This window comes from Suncus etruscus, chromosome 16, assembly GCF_024139225.1.
Source record: "Suncus etruscus isolate mSunEtr1 chromosome 16, mSunEtr1.pri.cur, whole genome shotgun sequence".
Lineage (NCBI taxonomy): Eukaryota > Metazoa > Chordata > Mammalia > Eulipotyphla > Soricidae > Suncus > Suncus etruscus.
Window position 1 is genome coordinate 76,189,737 of NC_064863.1, and position 24,093 is coordinate 76,213,829.

General features: G+C 41.6%; 1 protein-coding gene across 1 annotated transcript in view; it reads right to left on the bottom strand.

The window, feature by feature from the left end:
• The window catches only part of SLC10A6 (solute carrier family 10 member 6), a 29,735-nt gene extending 16,301 nt beyond the window's left edge, over positions 1–13,434 (bottom strand). Inside the window, exon 1 of the mRNA XM_049789773.1 lies at positions 13,058–13,434. Within this exon, the coding sequence (XP_049645730.1) occupies positions 13,058–13,434 (377 nt within the window). The remainder of the gene's footprint in view (positions 1–13,057) is intronic.
• Between the last annotated feature and the right edge of the window lie 10,659 nt (positions 13,435–24,093).

Sequence of the window (24,093 nt, forward strand, 5' to 3'; positions counted from 1 at the left end):
CCGATATTATGGTTCTGATCCTTCAGTTTTAAATTATTTTTTACTTAATTTCGTATTGAAAGATTTACATCAGAACATAGATGCTTTACATGGTTATTTTTATAGCTTATCTATAAAATAATTCAATAGGATTCAATAATAGAGCCAAAGAAGTAACAGGAAAACAATGGTAAAATGAAGAAGAAACAACTATTTCTCTGAGTACCCATTTGTGTATTTTTGTTTGTCATGGGAGTAGTCAGAACTGGTTGTGCTGAAGGCTTAACTCTAGCTCTATTTTCAGGGATCACTGTTGGCAAAGTTTAGGGGCTATATTGATGCTGGGGATGGAACCTGGGTTAGCCATGTGCAAGACAAGTGCCTCACCCCCTCAACTGTCCAGCTCCAAGTTTGTGAGCTTAAAGCATTACAACTGAGAAATCTTTTTTTGTTTGTTTTTGGGTTTGGGGCCACACCGGGTGACAATCAGGAGTTACTCCTGGTTATGGACTCAGAAATCGCTCCTGGCTCAGGAAATCATATACGACACAGGGGATCGAGCCCAGGTCTGTCCTGTGTCCAGCTGTGTGCAAGGCAAATGCCCTACTGTTGCACTATCTCTCCAGCCCTTACAATTGGGAAATCTTAAAGCATATATATTTGATTATGATTTTAAATTAGATCTAATTCTTTACCTCACTTCCAGGTGGGTAAGGAGAGAATGTATAGGCTCTGGTCTCTGGGGAATAGAGCTTTGTGCATAGCACAGCAAATAGTAATCCATTCTATAAATGTCAGCCCTTCATTTCCCAAAGCCTGCAGGAATAATCTACTATTGAAAGACAATAGATGAATATTTAAAGTAAAATGGTGATTATATGTAATTTAATAAATTTTTCAGCAATCATATCAGTGAAAAAAATTGAATAGCTATAAATAATATAGTAGGGCATTTGGCTACGAAAAAAAATAAATCAAGTTCAATTGTGCTCTACATTTTAAAACTTATTTGCCCAAAAAAAAAAAAAGAATCCAAAGCTTGTTCTATTCTAAGTGGGTATTAGACCATAACACACAACACAGTGATTAGCAAATATGGATTCTATTTATAAATATTGTTTCAGTTTCAAATTACTAAAATTAGGGTCTTAGATACACAAAACTATGAAAGTATGTATATAAATTCTACTGAAAATATTTTAAGTATTTTTGGCAAATGAACATGAAAATATAAAATAAAATTAGGCCAAAAAATGTTCCTAGAAAGTTCAAATCAGATCTTTTATTCCCAAATACAAATATTACTCCCATTGTCAGTCCCTTAATAATATCTAGCTTGGGGTGAAGAAATAATACAAAAGGTAAGGCATTTGTCTTGCACACAGATGACCTGGGCTCAATCCCCAACATTCCATATGGTCCCCCAAGCACCATCTGGAGTGATACGAAGGGCAAAGCTAGAGGTAAGCCCTCAGAACCTGGTATGGCCAGAAAAACAAAACTAAAATAATAAAATCTAGTTATCATTGAGCATGCTGAGTATATGCCTCATGAAGATACTTTTATTATCTATACAATATTTCTACATATAGATATTATAACCATTTTTATAGACAAGAAAAGAAGGTACAGCTTTTTGTCTAAAGGCACAGTAGCCCACTATCACACTCAACACCCTCAGGGAGATATGGCCCAGCTCCACAACTTAATCTTATCAAACTGCCAAGCCACCAAATATGTTCCAGATCTATAGATTCTGGACTGCACAGTCATGTGATACCTCAAAATTCCATAGTCAGACCAATAGTATAACAGCAGATCTGCTGAAAAAATTAAACAAAAGACCACCAAGATCAGTGAACCTAAACAATAACACTGATAGATCAACTGCCACCAAATACAGCCTAGTAAATTTTTAGACAATGGCTTTAATAACACTATTGAGAGATATGAAATTATTTCATATGACCCTTCTTGATCAAATATCTGGTAATTCCACTTGCCTTTGTGTTGTGATGAATAATATGGAATAAGTTTTTTGTGCCTGCAAGTGGGCAGGATAGGGTATGGGTGAGAAACTGGAAACACTAGTGAAGGGAAGATCATACTGTTGGTGGACTGGTATTTAAATATCTAATGCCTAAAAAAACTATATTAATAACAACTTGGCAACTTGTGGTTTAATAATTAAAAAAAATTTTATCTATCTCCTCAGATGACTTTCAGGTCTCCAAACATGCCAAACCAACCTTAAAAAAAAGCCTTTTGTCAGGGTCTCTGCTAAAAAAAAATCAGGCTTCAGGGGATAGAGCAATAACACAGTGGGCATGGCACCTGCCTTGCATGTGGCCAATCCGGTTTGATTCCCAGCATCCTGTATGGTCCCCAAGTCCACCAGAAATGATTCCTGAGTGAAGAGCCAGTAGTAGCACCTGAGCACAACCAAGTTTTTAGGTTTTTGTTTCAGTGGCCCAAATCCCCCGCTAAAAAAAGGGAGCAAGTGTCCAGTGCCAGACTGGCTAATGAACTCCCATGGAATCCAATATAAGTAGTTGGAATCTTTTCTCTAAGGATTCAAATATATCTTTAGGTACTAGAGACACAGATCAATGTGCTGCATGCTTTGCACACAGAGTCCCAGGTTTAACCTGCAATACTGCAAATTTCCCTGAGCACAGTTGGGAGTGACCCCAAACGCCACATCAGAATGAATTTTTGTTTGCTTTGTTTAGGAGCCACATCCTTAGGGAAAATGGATCCCATATAGCAAAAGTTGCTGCACTGAAGTCATCCTGAGTTGCACCATATACTACCAGTACTTCAAAAAGTACTTTTGTGAAAGCTGGAGAGACAATGCAGCAAGCAGGGTACTTGCTTGAATGTGGCTGATCCAATTCCACAGAGTGATCCCTGAGCACCACCAGGTGTGGCACAAAAACAAGTATCTTATGTAATATCCACAAGCAGGCAGACACTTTGCTACAATCACCGACTCTGTTTCTTTCGTGTCCACCACCAACAGGCAGTCACAAATTCTGCAACACATGAACAAGCCTTTGAGAAGCTGACCAAACTGTTGGGTGAGGCCAAGAAAAAGCTCAGCTATTGCCACATCCACCCACAGCTAAGAAAATGAAGAGCATGCTTGGCCGATCTGACCAGAGAGGAGAGTCTTCTGATGTGAAATAGTTTCAAGAGAAACATTAAGAACTGGGGGTAGAGTGACAGTACAGTGGATAAGATCTTGCACGTTGCTGATCTAGGTTTGATCCCCAGCACTATCCCCATATGGTTTCCCCAGGTATTCCCAGGCATAATTCCTGAGTGCAGAGCCAGGAGTAAACCCTGAGAATTTCCAGGTGTGACACCAAAAACATAAAAAGAAATGAAAAAAAAAAAAAAACTATGGCAGGGGATAAGTGATAGTAGGTAGGATGCTCACCTTGTATGCAGTTACCAACGCAGGTTTTATTCCTGATACTACATATGGTCCCAGAACCCTTCCAGGAGCAATCCCTGAGCACAGGCCGGGAGTAATCCTCAACCACCACCAGATATGTGTCCCACCCCCCTATAAAAGAATCAAATCTCAGGCAAGAAAAAGAGAACTTTTAGGCTATAACCTGCTTTTCTTTTTTTGGTCTCACAAAATACACTTAAAACTTAAAAGGACTCAGCTCAGGTTCACATTTGGTTTCTACCCTAAATTTTTGAAGCTGAAGACTCCAATAAATCTCTTTGCCTGAGTTCAGTGAGAACTTCTGTTCATAATTGCTCAAAGGTGGGAGCAGAGCCAGAAAGATAATGTAGTTACTAATAATGTAGATAATGTCATATATAATGTAGTAGGTAAGTTACTTGCCTTGCGCACATATAACCTGAACTTAATCCCTAACCTAATAGATGTTACCCCTGAGTGACTCAGAGCCAACAGTGAGCTCAAGCACTATTAGGTATGGTCCAAAAACCAACAACAACAAAAGAATTAATAGCTAAAAAACAAAGAGGTGGGAACCTGTGAGAATTAACATGAAAGATTAATGGTACATATTTCTGTTTTTTTCTTTCTTGGTTAAAGTGGTCTCCCAAGTCATGTTCAACAGCCCATAAGTCGATTCTGGCAATCTTTGGCCAATCCAGTCAGTAGCCAAGTTCAATGGTAAGAAGCTACTCAGATCCAACAAGGCAGAGGACACTGGGGGGTGGGGGGGGAAGGGGGTTATGGCTATGCTTAGAGGTGCCTGGGTGACTGTGGTTCTGGTGTTCCAACTTGATGGCTTATGTCCTCAAGGCACGCGTCCCTAATCCCCAAGTTTTCTCCCCAACCATACAATGAACTACTTAGGAAGAAAGTGAATTCTGACACTCATCTAACATGGATATACTCTGGAAACATGCTCAATATAATAAGCCACAGACTGTGTCTGACAAGTACTTCATTGTTTCACATAGACAAGATGCATAGAGCAGCCAGATTCTTAGAGATGGAATAAATGGCTGAGAACTGCTAGAGCCTGGAGGAAAAGTTCTTATTTACTGGATACAGAGCTTCTGTTTCAGAATATGAAAAATGTTCTATAGCAAGGGAGAAAGATTGTGTAACAATGTGAAAGTTTTGAAGCCAGAGAGATAGAATAGTGGACAGGAAGCCTAATACTCACACCAAATATGGTCTTCCAATCCCTACCACTAGTGACTCCTGAGGCTAGAGCTGTAAACCCTGAGCACTGTCACATGTGGTCCAAATCTTTCCCCACAAATAAACAGAACTACATATATGAATATATTATATTATTAAGTTTGTTTATTGCCACTAAAATGTTCTGTAGTCAGAGCAATAGAACAGCAAATAAGACACTTGCCTTTTGTATGCCAACCCAGGTTCAATTTCCAAGCATTTCATGTGGTCCCTTGAGCATGACCAGGAGCATAATCTGAGCACAGAACCAAAAGTAAGCCCTGAGCACTGCTGGGTATAGCCCCTCCAAAAAATAATGTTCAGATGACATTTGTTTACATTTATTTGATCACCTCCGCCAAAGAACCACAGACGACTGATTTTATAGTTTTGATAATACTGAAGTCTTTTGGTTATTTAGGATTGATTTTTTTGGTGGGTTTTTTGTTTGTTTCTTCGTTTTGGTTTGGTTTGGTTTGGTTTCTGAGCCATACCTGGCAATGCTCAGGGGTTACTCCTGGCTCTGTGCTCAGAAATTGCTCTGAGCAGGCTCAGGGGACCATATGGGATTCTGGGAATCAAACCCAGGTTCGTCCTGGGTTGGGCACATGCAAGGCAAATGCCCTACCACTGTGCTATCTCTCCAGCCCCAATACTGAAGTACTGAGAAATGAATTTTCCAAAGGCACAGAGCAGTCTGAGCAGAGACTCAAACAAAGACCTTTGATGGTACTCTGTTGCTTTCCCCGTGTAATACTCACTCATTGTGCAGAGGAGAATGTGAGTACTTAATATGCTGACTCACTCCATTCTTGTTACAGACTGTCAGCAAAGCTTTCTCCCTTTTAAAATAAGGAAACTGAAGAAGAAACTTGTGTTGGTTGGCCCTCTCTGCCAGGAAAACCCAGTTAGTAAGTGATAGATATACTTGTGCTTTAGGTCTATGCCTGAAATGCTGCCAGACACCACCAATGTTAGTGGTCATGTCTTGTTAAAGGTAAGAACACTACCCAACTTCACTTACGACAAGCAACTGAAAAATTGCCCCACCTTTCTCCCTCACCTTATCCACACCCAAGAAGAAATAGCATCTGCTTCTCCGTTTCTTAAATCTGGGTCAATGTACTAATGAGATGATGGAAGTGATACTGGCCTGGCTTCAAATCTAGCCTGAGAGGCCTGGGGACTTTCTATTTCAGAACATTGCCACTGCCGTGTGGTCAGATCTAGGCCATCCTCTGGAATAGGAAAGACCACATGAAGGTAAGCCTAGTGGTCTGAGCAGAGAACATCCAAGACTGAGCCAGGTCTTGCATGAGAAAGTACCATCAAGATGCCTCTAACTCAGGCAGGGAGTAAGATTATTTTTTAGGCTCTTTATATAAAGGACAGTCCCTTCCCCAAAGGGGGATGAGAAAGAAGAGTCTGTGATTTCAGGGAAATTGGGTCTGTTTGAAGTCCAGGTTATGAGCAAAGTAGAGTTGGAAAACTGTAGAAAATGAGTAGAGGACAAAGAGGCACTGAAGAATAACTCTGACTGCAGTTCGGAGTACACACTGAAGAAGTGATTCTGGGCTTTGGGGTTGGTTTGGTGCCACACTTAATGGTGGTCAGGGCTGACGTCTGGCTCTGTGCTTAGGGATCACTATTCCTGGTGGGGCTTAATGTACTCTATGTAGGGCTGGAGACGGAATTGAGGTTGGCTGCCTACAAGACAAGCTCTGTGTTATCATTCTATAGAAAAGTACTTTAAACCCAGTTTACTCTCTACCCAATTTAGCAGCTGTCGAGAAGTTTTCCTCTGCATTTCTATATAGGAAGTATTATAACTTCCTATAACAACAAGGAAAGAGGTTCCACTGGTCTGTCTGATGTCAGGTTTCTCCCTGTCCTTTTTTTTTTTTTTTTTTTTTTTTTGGTTTTGGGCCACATCCTGCGTTGCTCAGGGGTTACTCCTGGCTGTCTGCTCAGAAATAGCTCCTGGCAGGCTCGGGGGACCATATGGGACACCGGGATTTGAACCAACCACCTTTGGTCCTGGATCGGCTGCTTGCAAGGCAAACGCCGCTGTGCTATCTCTCCGGGCCTTCCCTGTCCATTTTAATCCAAAGTCTCAGAGACAAAGCTTGCTTTTATTCCCTCACAGCTTTTCTCCACCATAAATCTGTCTGCTGCCTTCTTTGTAGCAGCTTCTCGCTGCTTCTCTTCTGGCTCTCTGCCTTTTGCAGTTCCTTTCTTGCCTCCCCCAGGCACTCTTTCATTCTTTATTCAAAATAGCCCATCCCATCCCACGTTAGGGCAGGTTTTCCTGGTGGGATTAACATTCTAAAAGAAGTTAGGGAAACAGGAAGTTGAGGGCAGGGTTACATTTCCACCTTTCTCTTTTAAACAAAACAAAAAGTTACCAAACTTTTGTTCTGTTTACAACTCTGGGAACTCCATATCAGAACTTAAAATATCAAAGTTTAAATTGTATACAATTCTCAAAACAATCAACCTGGGGCTGGAGCAATAGCACAGCCTTTGCCTTGCACACAGATGACCAGGACAGACCAGGGTTCAATCCTGGACATCCCATATTGTCTCCTCAGCCTGCTAGGAGCAATTTCTGAGTACAGAACCATGAGTAACCCCTAAGTGCTGCCGGGTATGGCCCAAAAAATAAAACAAACAGCTTTTCCACATTTTATACATATCACAAAATGTTTCCTAGACTTCTCTAAACATAAACATTAGAACTTTTCTGCAGATACACTTATAGTTTGAAAATGCTTAGCATTATTACACCAAGAACTGTTAATAAGTCTAGAACACCCAAATTATTATATAATATTATATATATATAAGAATTATTGTAAAATATACTGCAAGTGCATAAGAGAGGAAGTACAGGACCTGGCCTGATAAATGGCAGTGAGACAGAAAGTCAGAACTGTGGGGGACATTGGAGGCCACAACAGGGCTGCATAAGGAGTTAAGTGATGGAACTGAATAATGAAGGGGTCATTGAGGTAAGCGAATGTGAGAACAGGAGAGAATGGAAGCACATTAGCTGGGGAAACCATTAGTGTCATCATTACAGACTCAGAATCTGAAACAGGTTTAGATATGTTGATTCAGAAATACAGTGTTTGAGCTAAGCACATGCAAAACTGCAGATCAAGCACAAAGCTAATGCAGAGAATGGGCACAGGGCCAGGGCACAAGAAACAATTCTGGGGGCAGACTTTGCAGAAGCCTTTGCAAAAAAATGTGTTCCCATTCCCTTAGGTGTGAAACTAAGAGATACTAAATGTTCTTGGATTTTATCTAACATGAATAACAAAACTTTTATCAATAACTGACAACTGGGAGCTGGAGAGATAGCACAGTGGGAGGGCATTTGCCTTGCATGAAGCCAACCCGGGATGGACCCAGTTCAATACCTGGCATCCCATATGGTCCCCCAAACTTGCCAAGAGCAATTTCTGAGCAAAGAGCCAGGAGTAACCCTGAGCATTGCCATATGTGGCCCAAAAACCAATCAATCAAAAAAACAATAAAAAATAAATACATAAAACTTATTTGCTCAAATTATTTTCTAAAACTTAAACTTATTTTTGATTAAAGTTTTGCTTAAATTTATTTTTGATAGTCATCAAGTAGGGAGAAATGTAATGAATTCAAATATTGTTTGATGCAATAATACCAAATTTTCTTTTGTTTGTTTTTTTGTTTTGTTTTGTTTTGTTTTGTTTTGGGGCCACACCCGGCGGTGCTCAGGGGTTACTCCTGGCTATCTGCTCAGAAATAGCTCGTAACAGGCACAGGGGACCATATGGGACACCGAGATTATAACCAACCACCTTAGGTCCAGGGTCGGCTGCTTGCAAGGCAAATGCCGCTGTGCTATCTCTCCGGTCCCCCAAATTTTCTATTTAAAATTTTTACTTACAAGATTCTATTTCTTGTGAAGCAATGAAGTTTATAAAAGTCTAATATTGAGTTCCCTTTTTATAAGTATATATAATACAGAGACTTTTTAACTAATTTTGTTCATAAGACTCAAAAATAAAAAATTTAAGAGGAAAATCAATTCTATCTCTTGCTTACCTACTGCATACATAATTCCTCCTTCAAATGTAGTCTTTTGGAGAATAAGTCATGTTTATGCTTTTTGACAAATAAAAAGATGAAAAAGATGAGGCACACAAGCTCAATAAGATGTCTAACATTAAAAGCTACTAAGGGGCCCGGAGAGATAGCACAGCGGCGGCATTTGCCTTGCAAGCAGCTGATCCAGGACCAAAGGTGGTTGGTTCGAATCCCGGTGTCCCCTATGGTCCTCCGTGCCTGCCAGGAGCTATTTCTGAGCAGACAGCCAGGAGTAACCCCTGAGCAATGCCAGATGTGGCAAAAAAAAAAAAAAAAGCTACTTGGGAGTCTCCATGTCTGCATTTGACCACTCTGTTCTCAAAAAAAAAAAAAAAAAAAAAAGAAATGTAGACCAAGCTGTGAAAAATTCTGGGTACACTGGCCATTCCACTGAAATCTGGCAATCTCAGGAGAAGAGGGCTGGCCAAGACTCCACCCTTTGGAAGCCACACATGCTGCACCCTCACCCATAATTGTTGCTCCTCCAATAATCCAGCTTTACAACTCCAGCTCTCGGTAGAGATACCAGTCTGGAAAAATGCCAGATATGCTTGTATTTGGGCTGACACCACCAGGACTTTTTTGGAGTGAGTGTGCACTGCCATTATTAGTAGTACCGTCATCCTGTAGAAACACATCAATTTAGACACCAATATCAAAGTGAAGCCACCTAATGTTCGGGCACAAAGGAAGAACAGAACGATAAACTAGCATTACAAAACTTTCTGACAACGACTTAATGACCTCATGGGAAGATACAATAATGCTCACAAATGTTCTTGTTGCTGTCCTCTTTCATTTCTTCTTTTTCCTTTATTTCTTTAATAGTTGTTCTCCCTCTTACATCGAAACAAATATATTATGGTCAACGATGTCAACTATTTGATACATGGTCTTTAAATAAACCTGATCTTTAAATTTAAAAAAAAAAAAGCTACTTGGGGGGGGGGGGGGGTTTAGAAAAGCATAGGAAAGGGCCCAGAGAGATAACACAGCAGTGTTTGCCTTGCAAGCAGCCGATTCAGAACCAAAGGTGGTTGGTTCGAATCCCGGTGTCCCATATGGTCCCCCGTGCCTGCCAGGAGCTATTTTTGAGCAGCCAGGAGTAACCCCTGAGCAACGCTGGGTGTGGCCCAAAAACAAAAAGAAAAGAAAAGAAAAGAAAAGCATAGGAAAGCATGTAGAGCACATTCCTTGCATGCATCCAACCTAGATTCAATCCCCAGCATCCCATAAAACCCCCGGAGCACTGCCAGAGGTAGTTACTGAGTGCAGAATTAGAAGTAACCCCTGAGCATCACTGGGTGTGACTCAAAAAACAAAAAATAAAGTAAGGGGCTGGAGCAATAGCACAACAGTAGGGTGTTTGCCTTGCTTGCAGCCAACCTAGGACGGACCCAGGTTTGGTCCTCGGCATCCCATATGATCCTCAAAGCATGCCAGGAACAATATCTGAACCCAGAGCCAGGAGTAACCCCTGAGTACTGCTGGGTTTGGCCAAAAAAAAATCAAATTAATTAATTAATTAAAAGCAACTTAAAGATAACGCTAACAAAGGAAGGTAAATGAGCTTTATCTTTTATGGACTTCCTTGTCTTTTTGTGCTTTTATACTATTAGCTACTCAGAAATGAAGATAAGTTTCCTCTTAGCCAGAAGTATTTAAAAACACTATTTAGGGGCTGGAGAGATAGCATGAAGGTAAGGCATTTGCCTTTCATGCAGGAGGTCATCGGTTCGAATCCCGGTGCCCCATATGGCCCCCTGTGCCTGCCAGGAGCAATTTCTGAGCCTGGAGCCAGAAATAACCCCTGAGCACTGCCGGGTGTGACCCAAAAACCACAATAAATAAATAAATAAATAAATAAATAAATAAATAAATAAATAAATAAATAAATAAATAAATAAATAAAAACACTATTTAAAGAGTTATACTCATATTTAGGGTAATAAATTGGAGATTACTAAATTTCAGATTGATGTGAAACAAATGTGAATTTAAAGCTGAACGTTGCTATATTCATTTGCAGCATTTGACAGCTGTTTTAACCCCTTGAAGTCAAAATTTGCTCAGCTATCAAATCAGTATAATAAGAGGTCATTTGCAAGGTCACTATGAGTGCCAAGATGTGGGGAGAGGAAATAGACTACATAGAAGAGAGCTTTAAGAGTTAAATATGTGTGGGAGCCCTAAGTTTGCTCCTGGCACAACATGGCCCTGAGTACCACAGGATGTGGGCCACACAACAATAATTAAAAGCAGAAATAAAAGCTACTTTCCTTTTTCCCCCAAAAAACAATTCAGTTCTGGAGTTTATCACTGATCATATAATTTCTTTAAGGAATATTCACAAGGTCAGAGAAAGAGCTCAACAGACTGAGTGCATGCTTTGCACAAGGGAGGCCCAGATTTGAACCCAGCACTGCGTGATTCCCTGAACATTACCAGGAGCAACTCCCTAGAACAGACCTGGAGGAAAGTCCTGAGTACACCAGTGTGGCTCAGAAACAAAACAAACAAAAAGAAATACTTATCACTTCTAAGTCACTTTTAATGACATACCGCACTGACTTTTAATTAGTGAGAAATATTAGGGTTTTATTTTAATTAGAATGCAGTGTGACTTTTTCGAATCTGGTAAGTGGATCACTTAAAATCATTGCCATATTAAAGTTAATAATTGGTGTTCTTCGTGGTACGAGCCCATTCATATTCAAAGGTAAGATAAGTTGCATCTGCTGAGTATTGAGCATACAGAGGAGTTTGAACACCCAAAGCATCTCTGACTCCCATTGCTGTCAGCCCCCAGAAGATCACCTTTGATCCCTTCATTCGCTGGAGAGTAAGTTTCAATTAAATGACACACACAACTTGAGCAAGGGTTAATAAGAGGCTGAACCCCAACTGCAATCGTATTTATAATCAAAGTGTTTAAATAAAGATATTAATAATAAAAAAGATATTAATAATAAAAAAGAGAAATATCACAGTAGGTAGCACATTTGCCTTGCAAGCAGCCCACCCAGGACTGATCCAGGTTCAATCCCTGACATCCCAAGTCTGCCAGGAGCAATTTCTGAGCACAGAGTCAGGAGTAACCCCTGAGCACTGCCGGATATGGTCCACATCTCGCCCCACTCCAAAAAAAAAAAAAAAAAAAAAAAAAAAGATCCAGTCGTCCTCCCTATTCAGGAGTGGAAATAAAAAAATTTAGAAAGATCAGTTTTCAACTCTTCTTTACCAATTGTATCTCCTCTATTTTTTCCTCAGTATGTACCCACCCAATTAAAGTATATACTATTTAAAATGCTATTAATTCAAACACATTTAACCATAAATGATAAAACCTAATGTCTCATAGGGACATGGATCTGCACCATACTGGGAAATAAAGTGCTTGATTTATTTGTTTTGTTTTGTTTCGTTTTGGGGTCACATCTGGCAGTGCTCAGGGATTACTCCTGGCTCTGTGCTCAGAAATCACTCCTGGCAGGCTCAGGGGACCATATGCGATGCCCGGAATCAAACTGGGGTCCATCCTGTTTGGGTCGCGTGCAAGACAAATGCCCTACTGCTGTGCTATTGTTTCAGCCCCAAAGTGCTTCATTTAAAAAAAAAAAGGGGGGGGGGGAGAATAAGTGTCTAGTGATGCTTGCTTGGCAAGAAAGAACATCTCTTATAGTTATAAAAATTTTGTATTATTCCCCAAGGCCAATGAATAGGCCAGCTCTTGTAGCTGGATCAGATCACCTTCAAGCTCTTTTACCAATCTCCCAAGTATTCCTTTCACAAAGCCGGTGCTCAGGCAATGCTTGCTAAGTAAAGCTCTTAGGATTTGTTCTGGTGATGGCTGCATCAGCAGCAGCACCCACCAAACAATCTCCTAACCACCCTATAATGCTCAATCTACACCTTCAGAATGCAAACTAGCTGATGCTTTGTTGAAACTAACAGCACATGTGAGAATCCCTCAGACCTCGGGACAGTTGTACTGTGCTTCCCCATGTCTACTGCTTCAATGTAAGCCTGCACCCTAATACCCCAAGAAGAGTTGACAGGAAAGCAGAAGAGAATGGCAGCAAAGTCCACCTTGAATTCAACGAGGAAGATCCTTCCTAAGGCTGAGAAATCTGCAAAGTGTTTCTTTCCCTCAACCTGTCTCCCAAAGGTTGACAGTATTTAAAAAACAAAATGTCCTTTGTCCCCCCCCCTCCTTCACCCCAGCAAAGTTTTGTGGGGGATTGATCAAGTTTCCCTGTCACTTACCTGAGATCCATATCACCATCCACCCAGAAGGTGAAAATGTTGGAGATGGTTCCTCCGGGACAGCACCCCATGATGAGAACAGCTATGGCTTGGACTGGCTTCAGAGAGAAGCTCAGTGCCAGGAGATAGGCTGTGAGGGGCATGAGTCCAAACTGGCAGAGCAGCCCCACGGCAATCCCCCAGGGCCTCCTGATGTGTGCCCAGAGCTTGCGGGTTTCCACGGAGCAGCCCAAAGAGAACATCAGAAGAGCCATCATCACGGCTGACACCGAAGTGAAGACGAGTTCCAGGCTCTCAGACAACGCCGGCCCCATTGGCAGCTGCCCCTCGGAGCGGTTGGCAGGGCAGTCTGCGCTGCTGGAACAGTTCCCTCGCATGTCCTCATCTCCCCAAGGCAGCTTTACAAATGAACATTGCTGTGGCGGCAGGCAGGTTTGCCCTGCCATGTTTTTGTAAGAAGGCGACCAGTCAGGAGCTGAGAATCATTCCAAGAGCCCAGTGACACATGGTGATCTGATCAATATATTCACAAGTGACATTACCGAGGCCATGATCACAGACATAAAACCCATAATAAACGGTGGCCAAGAAGGCTTGCCACTTCTGCTCTTACTCACCTCAGGACTTGCAAGGGAAATGAGACAAACAAACTGATTGTCAAGCAGATGACTGGCCTCTGGCGTCAACATCGCATTGTGTTCCAGGAAAGCAGGTCGAATGCCAAGACAGAACTTTCGCAAAAAATCATTGGGGATTTTAAAGAGCCAGTCTGCAATGTTTTTCAAAAAGAAAAGCCAATTCCGGAAGGAAAATATTTGTTAAAAGGCAGCAAAGCCAAGGCCACACCCAGAGTAAAAGTGAAACCTTTCTGATGAAAATGTTCAAGCAAAGGCCGGTTAAAGAAATGTTGGGAGACACTCAGGCAATTTGGAAGGAGCTTAAAACTGAGCTTGATTTTCTTCTTTTTGTTTCTATTAAATTAGTTTTAAACTAATCATTAAATTCCGACCAAAAATCACATGGCATCCAACACATAATTGGGCCTCGTGGAGCTTGTTTCTGCTCCCTAAGAAATACACCAAAGCTATCATTTTCTTGGGAAGCCTTGTCTCCCTCAGAGAGACAAGACCATACCCTGGGAAGCTACTGGAACTGTAGTAAAATATCATGCTGGAGCTTAAAAATAAACTGGATTTATCCCACCGGCCCATATTCCAACCTGAACCCATGGTTGAAACCAGACAAGGAAAAGATGGTTCTACAAAAAGAAACCTCCAGAAAAAATCAGATGCCATACCTCATTCTTACAGAAAGCAAGAGGTTCTGTGTGGGGTGAAGACTGGGAACAAGGAATATTTCATAACACCTCTTCCCTTCTTGCAGAAGGCCCCAGTTATAGGCAATGTTTCCTTGGGCAATGCTTTTTTTTTTTCCAAGAAAAACACACTCTGGCTATGTTCTGCATATAAAGTGACAGATTGAATGCAGATAAAGAGCACTGTCCATTTGAGGAAAGTGTGAAGTGCCTCAGGAAGTGAATATGTCCTACCAGTACCTCTGAGGCCCATAGCAGAGGTCACTGAGGTCGGTGTGAGGGCCTGCTTCTTTCTATTCCAGTTCTGTGTCTGAGAACAAATAAATAGGATTGTCAGAGGACAACCCAGAGCCACCTGGAGTGTCGTTTAGCAAAGCTGAGTCAGGAAATAGGCCCTTAGAGTGGATTAGATTTCTGGAAAATGAACATTTCCAGCTTGACTGAAACAGGTGGTTGAGGTAAAGAGGACTGAGGAGAGACAGGTTCTCCCACCTTCCCAGCATCCAGTGATGACAGAAACATATGGAGTGCTCCCTTGCAAGTGGTTGTGTCTTCCAGAGCCGGGTGGGCTTTCATCTATCAGCTCTCTGGTTCCTTAGTCATCTTTACTCCTGGAAGAATCACTGATCATAATTTAAACATTAGGCTAATTTTGACAAACGAGATGCAAGAGGGTTTTATTCTATGATTCTTGAGGATCTGGGCTAGAAAGAAGCCTCGTGGTAGATGATGTGGCTCACTGGGAGGAACAATTAATCCAAGATGTACCCACCAAAATGATGACCAAACTGCAACGCAACCATAAACTTGTCAAGTTTTTCCAAGTATCTCTTCAATAGTTGAGCTTGAGACAGGCTCTCCTTTCAAAGAACAAGGCCCCAGAATTCTGAATCAATTGGTGAAGGAGACTTTAAATAGGGGACACTAAGGGGCTGGGAAGATGGTTCAAAGAATTGTGTTCAAAGAGCACAGGGTCTTGAACACAAGAGGCAGAGTTCCATGCCTGGCCCTATATGGTAACCATAAGCATCATCTTAAGCAACTAAATAAACAGGGGGTCCTTACTGGCATATAGGGATGCAGATGATCAATTTAGAAAAATTAAAAGGCAGGACAGCTGCCACCCCCAGCTGATGAGGTTGGTCCTCCTTAGTGTCTGCATATGTTCTTAGTGTTTGCATATGTTCCCCTTTTGCAGACAAGGAAGAGGACAAAAGTCATATCACAATTTTGAGGGTTTAAAGCAAGCACATTGTTGCACTGGAATTTCAAAGCCAGTGTAAATTCTCAATCTTGTTCCTTTCTTTGTCCCTTGTCCCTCAATCTTTTCTCTTTTCCCTTGAGTATGCTAAGCAATGAAAAGGCAGTTGTTATCATGGCTGTGCTGTGAAGACTTAAAAATCGCTTATGCGACACCACAATTTGGCATAAAGATGAAGAAACAAAACAACTACTCCCTTATTTCTAATTTTGTATTATATGTTCACAATCTGAGTTCTCTAGTGGTCAGGAAAAGCACTGATGGAAGACCACATTCCCTGCCTATGAGAGGCCCTAATTGTGTTCCTTGGTACTGTAAACTGCAAAAGAGAGAAAAAGGGAGAAAGAGCACCTGGAAATGCTCACTGTACATACAACTCTTTTTTTTTTTTTTTTAGGAATCTTATTTTTAAAAAGCACTATGATTTACAGTACTCACAGCTGAGTGTTAGACGCAAACCATTCCAGCTTCAGTCCCATCACCAGTAGCAACTTCCTTCCACCAGTTTCAAAAATCATTTTATTTAACATTGTGGTTTACAAGATTGTTTATAAACACTTGTGGGTTTATTTCACAGTTACAAAGTTGTCCATGACTCAGTTTCAGTCATAAAATGTACAACACCGGGGCCCGGAGAGATAGCACAGCGGCATTTGCCTTGCAAGCAGCTGATCCAGGACCAAAGGTGGTTGGTTCGAATCCCGGTGTCCCATATGGTCCCCCGTGCCTGCCAGGAGCTATTTCTGAGCAGACAGCCAGGAGTAACCCCTGAGCACCGCTGGGTGTGGCCCAAAAACCAAAAAAAAAAAAAAAATGTACAACACCCTTCACGGGACACATTTCCCCCCACCAGAGTCCCCAGTTTCCATCCTGCTCCCCTGCCCTCTCCCCTGCTTGCTTTTTCCCTTTCTCTCTCATTCTCTCTCTGTCTCTCTCTCAATCTCAATCTCTCTCTTCCTTTTTTTCCTTTTAAACACTTAGGTATTCAATATTGTTACTGAAGGGATATCATGCATATCACTTTATCTTCTTTCAGCACCCATATTTATCCAGAGTGATAATTTCCCACTGTCACTGTATAATACTATAAGTGGTCCCTTTTATGCCCTAATTATGCCCTATGCATTCCCTGGCTATTTGTGACAAGTGTCCTACCATGTACTATTCTTCCTGGACCTCATCTCTAGTGTCTTTGCATAATATTACCAGGCCATGTTTTTATATACCACAAATGAGTGCAATCATACTATGTCTATGTCTCCCCCTCTGACTCATTCCTCTCAACATAATGCTCTCCATATCCATCTATGTATAAGCAAATTGCTTGACTTTATTTTTCCCAACAGTTGCATAGTATTCCATGGGGTTTGTTTTTGTTTTGTTATTGTTCTCTTTGAGTTTTGGGCCACACCTGGTGATGCTCACAGGTTACTCCTGGCTCTGATCCCAGGAGTCACTCCTGGTGGATTCAAGGGACTGGTCAGCCACATGCAAGGCAAATGCCCTACCCTCTGTACTATCACTTGGACTCCTCTATGGTGTTTTTTTTTTATGTTTGTGGGTTGGCTCATTGACTAGAATAAATGTTCTTCTTGGGTCAAACTGACATGAAGTAAAAATGGCTCTTCTGAGTCAAAGAGGATCCAGCAGCCAATCTGTCTCCTGTTTTTTTTTCCCCAGTTTGTATCTTGATAGGTACCTTTAAAAAAATAGTTTAATTTAAAGACCACTAATTTACATTATTGATTGTTGATTATTATGTATATAACATTTTGATACCAAGCTCACCATCACTGTTAACTCTCATCACCAGTGTTCCCATACTTCATTATTGCCCCCGCCAGCTATACCCCATCAGCCACCTTGATAGGCGCATTGCAAAGTTTGGTGGTTGCAGCTTAGATATTAGGTTTTCAGTGTTGTTGAATGTGTGCTTTGGATTTATACTTACACCATTCACCCATATCACCAATATAATTCCCAGCCTCTATTCCCATTACTTCTTTTTTTTTTATTTTCTTCCTTTCCACTTACATGTTTCCCTTCTCTGTTCTTTTACTCCCTAAATTTTAGGATCAAGGATTACAGAAGCATCCCACCTTTACTACATTACCCCCATTCAGTTATTCTATATACAAAAGATAGGTAAGATCATCCTGTGCTTGTCTTTATTCTTCTGGCTTACTTTATTCAACATGGTACCTTCCAGTTACAACCAAATTCCAGAATATTTAATGATGTCATTAAATTCTATTGTGTATCTGTACCACATCTTCATAATCCATTCATCTGTTGCTGGATACCTATGTTATATGGATTAATTCCATATCTTCCATATCATACTAAGTGTAACAATGAATAATGATGTGCATGCTTTATTTTGAATTAATGTTTTTAAGTCTTGGCTGTTGATACTCAAAAGTGGAATTGCTGAGTCCTAAGGCAGCTGAATTCTAAGTTTACTAAGGACCTTCATACTATTTTCCACAAGGAAACTATACAACATTCCCACCAGCAGTGGTGGAGAGTTTGTTGTTTTGTTTTAGGTTTGTTTTCTTTTATCACATCCCCAACAGCCCAGATTATTCTATTTTTGATATGTGTGATTCTCACTGGTATAAATTAGATATCTCATTGTCATCTTGATTTAGATTTACCTAATGTGTCAACTGGTGATCTACTTGTTTTCCTCTGAGAATTGTCTATTTCCTCTCCTCATTTTTATAGAGTTTTTCATTGTTTTGGTTGATTTTTGTGAGTACTTTAAATATCCTGGATATCAAGCCTTTATCTGATGTGTTGAATGCAAATATTTTTTCCCATTCAGTTAGCTCTCTTTTAGTCTTAGACCATATTTAGTTTTTTGCCATGGAGAAACTCTTTAGTTTGATGTGATCCCATTTATTATTTTTTATTTTGTTGTTTTTGTCAGTGGTATGAAATTACTGAAAATGTCCTTAAGGTTCAAATATTGGTCATGTTCTGCCTACATTTTCCTCAATGTGCTTTGTAGGTCTTTGATCCATTTTAAAGACTTTTGTGTATGATGTAAAATATGAATAAAGCTTTATTTTTTTTAAAACATAGCTATTCAGTTTTCCCATTTGCTGAAAAGGCTCCCTTTATTTCATTTCATGTTCTCATCTCCTTTATCAAAAATTAACCATCCAGGACCAGAGAGATAGCACAGCAGTAGGGCGTTTGCCTTAGATGCAGGACGGTGGTTCAAATCCTGGCATCCCAGAGCCTGCCAGGAGCGATTTCTGAGTATGGAGCCAGAAGTGTGACCCAAAAACCAAAAAAAAAAAAATAACCATCCATATCTATGGGGTTTTGTGTGGGGGCATAAAATTCAGAATTCTCACTGATCAGAGAACCTATTTTTATCTCAGTACCATACAATTTTGATCACTGCAATCTTATAATACAGTTCCAAATTAGGTAGATACCCTCACATTTCTTATTTTTCAATATGGGTTCGGCTACTTGTGATATCTTCTGCTTCTATGCAAACTTTATTGTTGACTTTTTTAGGTCCTTGAAGAATCTCATTTGAATTTGGGTGGAAATTTCACTGAATCTATATAATAATTTAGATAAGATAGTAATTTTAACAATATTAATTCTTCCAATTCATGAATATGGAATGTATTTCCATTTCCTATAAGGTCCTCTCTTAAGTGATTTAAAATTATCATGGTCTAGATTTTCCTCATCTTTTGTTAAGTTGATCTCTAAAGACATAATTTTTGCTTTTTTTCATACCATTTTGAATGGAATAGACTCCTTGATTTTTTTTCTTTTCTGATTCATTATTGTATATAAAAATTGACTTTATAGGACTGTAACAATAGCACAGTGGGTAGGACCTTCCCTTGCACACGGCCAACCAAAGTTCGATCCTCAACATCCCATATGATCCCACAAGCCTGTCAGAAGTAATTACTGAAGGCAGAGCCAAAAGTAACCCCGAGTGCTTTAGGGTGTGGCCCCCCAAAATAAAAAAAGCAAAAGCATAAAAAAATTGATTTTATAGCTGGCTACTTTGCTATATGGTTTACTTTTCTAGGAGCTTTTTGATCATTCTTTATGGTCTTCTATGTACACTATCATTTCTAGGCACCTTTTAAGGGTTGGTTGTTAAAAGTTTGGATCTCATGATTTCCATGCATTGACTCGGTGGTTTAGACACTTAGTTCATCCTTCCTTTACAGCACCAATGCATATGAATTCTTTTGACTCCTGTCCCCGGTTATTTTACATCTGTGTTTCTCCTCATCCACTCTATTTCTTTCCTTCTCTTCAGTATATTCCTAGGGTCAAGGGTAATCTAGACATTCCCCCTTTAAACTACTACATTTCCTCATGCAGTTATTCTTAATACCACATTAATGATATCTTCCTGTATTTATCCTTATTTTTCGGGATTACTTCATCTAACATGATATCTTCCATTTCCATCCACGCTGTAGGGAATACACTTTCATTTTGAAATCCAGTTCTACAAATTTCAGCAAATATTTCTTCTATTTCTATTTTTTACAAACAGTATTCGATGATGGGTGGGAAGGATAGCACAGCGGTAGGGTGCTTGCCTTACAAGCAGCGGACCTAGGACCGATGTTGGTTCGAATTCCAGTATACCATATGGTTCCCTGTGCCTGCCAGAAGTGATTTCTGAGCAGAGAGCCAGGAGTAACACCTGAGTGCCGCTGGGTGTGACCCAAAAAAAAAAACAAAAACAAAAACCAGTATCTGATGAAAGATGTTTTCAGGAAAACTGACTTAAAACTGACTAAAAGTCAGGAGTGTGAACATTGAAAAGATAGCCAAAGGGAAAGGCAACTAAATATAGCTGTGGAAACTATTTCACAAGTTGAAAATAAGCACAAAAGTTAAGGACATAAGACTGTCTATAAATTCTAAAAGAGGTTAGTTAGAATTTACAAGTGGTAGATCCAAAAGTCACGCATGATAGGTCCAAAACAAAGTGAAGTTATTTATTGAATGCAGACTAATCACTTGCACTCCTTGGATATATAGGCTAGGTAGCCACTAGAAAGGAGTATCAGTCAGCATGCAAAGTATATAAATTGTGTGGTTTCTTAGTGCACAGAAAAATATATACCACATAAGTGTCTATACATGTTTACACATGATACATGCAATAGCATTATGTTTGAAGACATGCACACATCTTAATTAAAAATGACAAAAACAGGAAGTGAACACAAGCTGTAAAAATGGCACCAATTGAGGGACAGAGTGGTGGCGTAGCAGTAGGGTGTTTGCTTTGCACACAGTTGACCTAGGATGGACCTTGGCTCAATCCCCTGGTGTCCCATATGGTCCCCCAAGCCAGGAGCGATTTCTTTTTTTGGGGGGGGGGTTTGGTTTTTGGGTCACACCGGCAGCATTCAAGAATTACTCCTGGCTCTACGCTCAGAAATTGCTCCTGGCAGGCTTGGGGGACCATATGGGATGCCGGGATTTGAACCACCATCTTTCTGCATGCAAGGTAAATGCCCTACCTCAATGCTATCTGTCCGGCACCCCAGGAGCTATTTCTGAGCACATAACCAGGAGTAACCCCTGAGTGTCACCTGGTGTGGCCCAAAAACAACAACAAAAAAAACAAAATGGCACCAAGAGACTGATCAGAAACACAATACATTCCCATTGAAATAAAGCAAAAGTACAAGCAAATGGTCATTACAGTATTATCACTTGAATCAAATTAAGTTTTCTTAAAGCTACTTACTGAATCACTATGAATTGCAAAGTTGCTCATGATTGAGTTTGAGTTTCAGAGATACAATGTTTGAGCGTCAGTCCGTCCACCAGTGTCCCTAATTTCCCTCCAGCCTCCCAGCCTGTCACTATGGCAGGTACTTTTTTCTTTTTCTTTTTTCCAATTAGATACTGTAGACTCCTTTCAGAACCTCAAATTAAGCCTTTTTTCCAAAATTGAAGTCACATAAGGACATAAGCACATTCACATGTGACACAAGATTCTATCTGTATATTTTTATTTTTTTAATATTTTATTGAAACCATTGTGATCTATAGAAACTTTCATAGTTGAATTTCAGATATCCAATGAGCCAGGGCCCTTCCCACCATCAATGACAAATTCCCTCCACCGAAGGACCCGAGTGCATCCTATACCACCACACTTCGTCCCCTTGCCTGCTATTTAACAGGCCTCTTTAAGTTTAGATTGTTAAAGTTTAGGTCTCTTGCTTCTATTATCATTGACTTTGACTTGGATATGTAGTTCTGTTCTTATTTCTATACTTGCCAATGCATCCAAGACCACTTGGTTTCTGGACCCCAGCCTTCTTAGTTTTATTGAGAAATGCGGGAATATGTATGTGTGTGTGTGGGAGGGGGAGTGATCCATGTGCCAAGGTTCTATGAAAAAAAAGACAGGAGCCCCAATTTATTTTTTTTTCAGACACTATATAGGATTTATTTGCGCAAAGAGTGAAATGGATCCCGCCTCCCTGGCTTCCCTGTCTGCTTGCACAGACACGGAAGAAAAGAAGGTGTGGGGCAAGAGGGGAGCAGCTGGAAGGACATAAAGGAGGCTGCCCACAGGCAGGGCCAGAGCACAGGGTGAGAGGTGCAGCCGGAGGGGACACAGGTCAGCCAGACGCTGAAGGCCAAGATGCAGGATCCAGATTGCTTCTTAGGACAGGCCTGGGGCAGACAGATGGCAGAACACGCCTGAGGGTCCCACTCCCCACCCAGGGGGACTTTGCACTGGTGGGGACACACCTGGAGAGACGTGATGGGGCAGGAGGATGTGGCCAGAGAGAGGCAGGTCCCCCCCCCCCCACACACACACACACAGAGCCCACCTCCGGGACCACAGAAGGCCGCAGCAACAACTGGCCTTCGCAGGCAGTCGGAGCTCAGCTGCAGGGCACAGGGACAAAGAACCCTAGCCACCACCCACTTGGTCCTCCTGCCCTGCCCCAAGCAGGCTTTCGGGAAGCAATCACACCTCTGGAGACAGACAGCATGACTGGGTGGGTGACAGCCACGACCAGGGACTCAGGCAGAAATCTGGGTGCCGGGTATCTGTGAGTCTCTCACCGCTTGGATGTGGGCAGAAGCTTGGGCACTTGACCATGGAGCAACAGCAACACGCCTCACTTTTACTAACGCGGACAAGCAGCCCTGGGCGGTGATGAGGGACCCAGCAGGGGAGGTCAGGGACTGGGGCTTGGGGGAACCCATCTCCATGCACCCAACCCTTCCGCGAACCTCTGCAAGGAGGGAGGAGTAGATGGTCTTAGTGGGCACAGAGACCCCAGAATCCTCTCAGCCTCTTCCCCAAGTCCACTCAGGGCCGCAGGGCCGTCCTTCACCATACACAGTGCCTAAGTACATCCTAACTGAGTCCCCAAGCTCCTGTCCTCCGTGCCTTGCACCTGCCTGGTCTTCAGAGGTTTTCACCTCCTGTGCGCGCTAGGGAGACCCAGGCAGCCCCCACGGCCACTGCTGCCCACAAGGGGCTTCTTGTCTCTCTGAGGAACCTGAGGAGCGGCTGAGCCCTAAAATAAATGATGCTAGGTTTCAACAACTCTGGCCCTTCGCTGAGACAGCAGGTCAGTCCAGTTCATACACATGGCAGGAGAGACTCGAACTGGGACGCACTGGGCAGCGCTGGGACGGTCCTGTCTGCTCTCCCAGGACTGAGAATGCCAGAGCAGAGCAAGTACTTCATTGTTGTGAACCCAGAGCCGCCTGGGCGCTTTGCAAGAAAGCATCTGTTCACACTTTGCACCTGTTTAGTTACTGTCCGAGTAAGGCCTAAGCGGTCTCCAGGCGTCCATTGAGGAGTCTGAATCTGCAAATGTCTCTTCCGGTCCTGGCTTGTTGTTTCATGAAATTAGCCTTAACACCGGGACATCTGCTCACTTCTGATTCGTCAGCAGTTCCTTCGACTCGTTCTGAGGGACCCTGAATTATACAAATGTGTGTGGATTTGTGCATCTGAGTGGGTGTGTGTTCATATGTGTATACGTGTGTGCCCATGGTACATGTATTTGTGAAGTGTGTAGCGTGTTGCTACTTACTGAATCTCTCTCTCTTCTCTCTCTCTCCCTCCTCTCCTCTCCTCTCTTCTCTTCTCTCTTTCCCCCCTCTCTTCTCTCCTCTCCTCTCTTCTCTTCTCTTCTCTTCTTCTTCTTCTTCTTCTTCTTCTTCTTCTTCTTCTTCTTCTTCTTCTTCTTCTTCTTCTTCTTCTTCTTCTTCTTCTTCTTCTTCTTCTTCTTCTTCTTCTTCTTCTTCTTCTTCTCCTCTTCTTCTTCTTCTTCTCTTCTTCTTCTCCTCTTCTTCTTCTCTTCTTCTTCTTCTTCTTCTTTTCTCTCTCTCTCTCTGTCTCTCTCTCTGTCTCTCTCTCTGTCTGTCTCTCTCTGTCTCTCTCTCTCTCTGTCTCTCTCTCTCTCT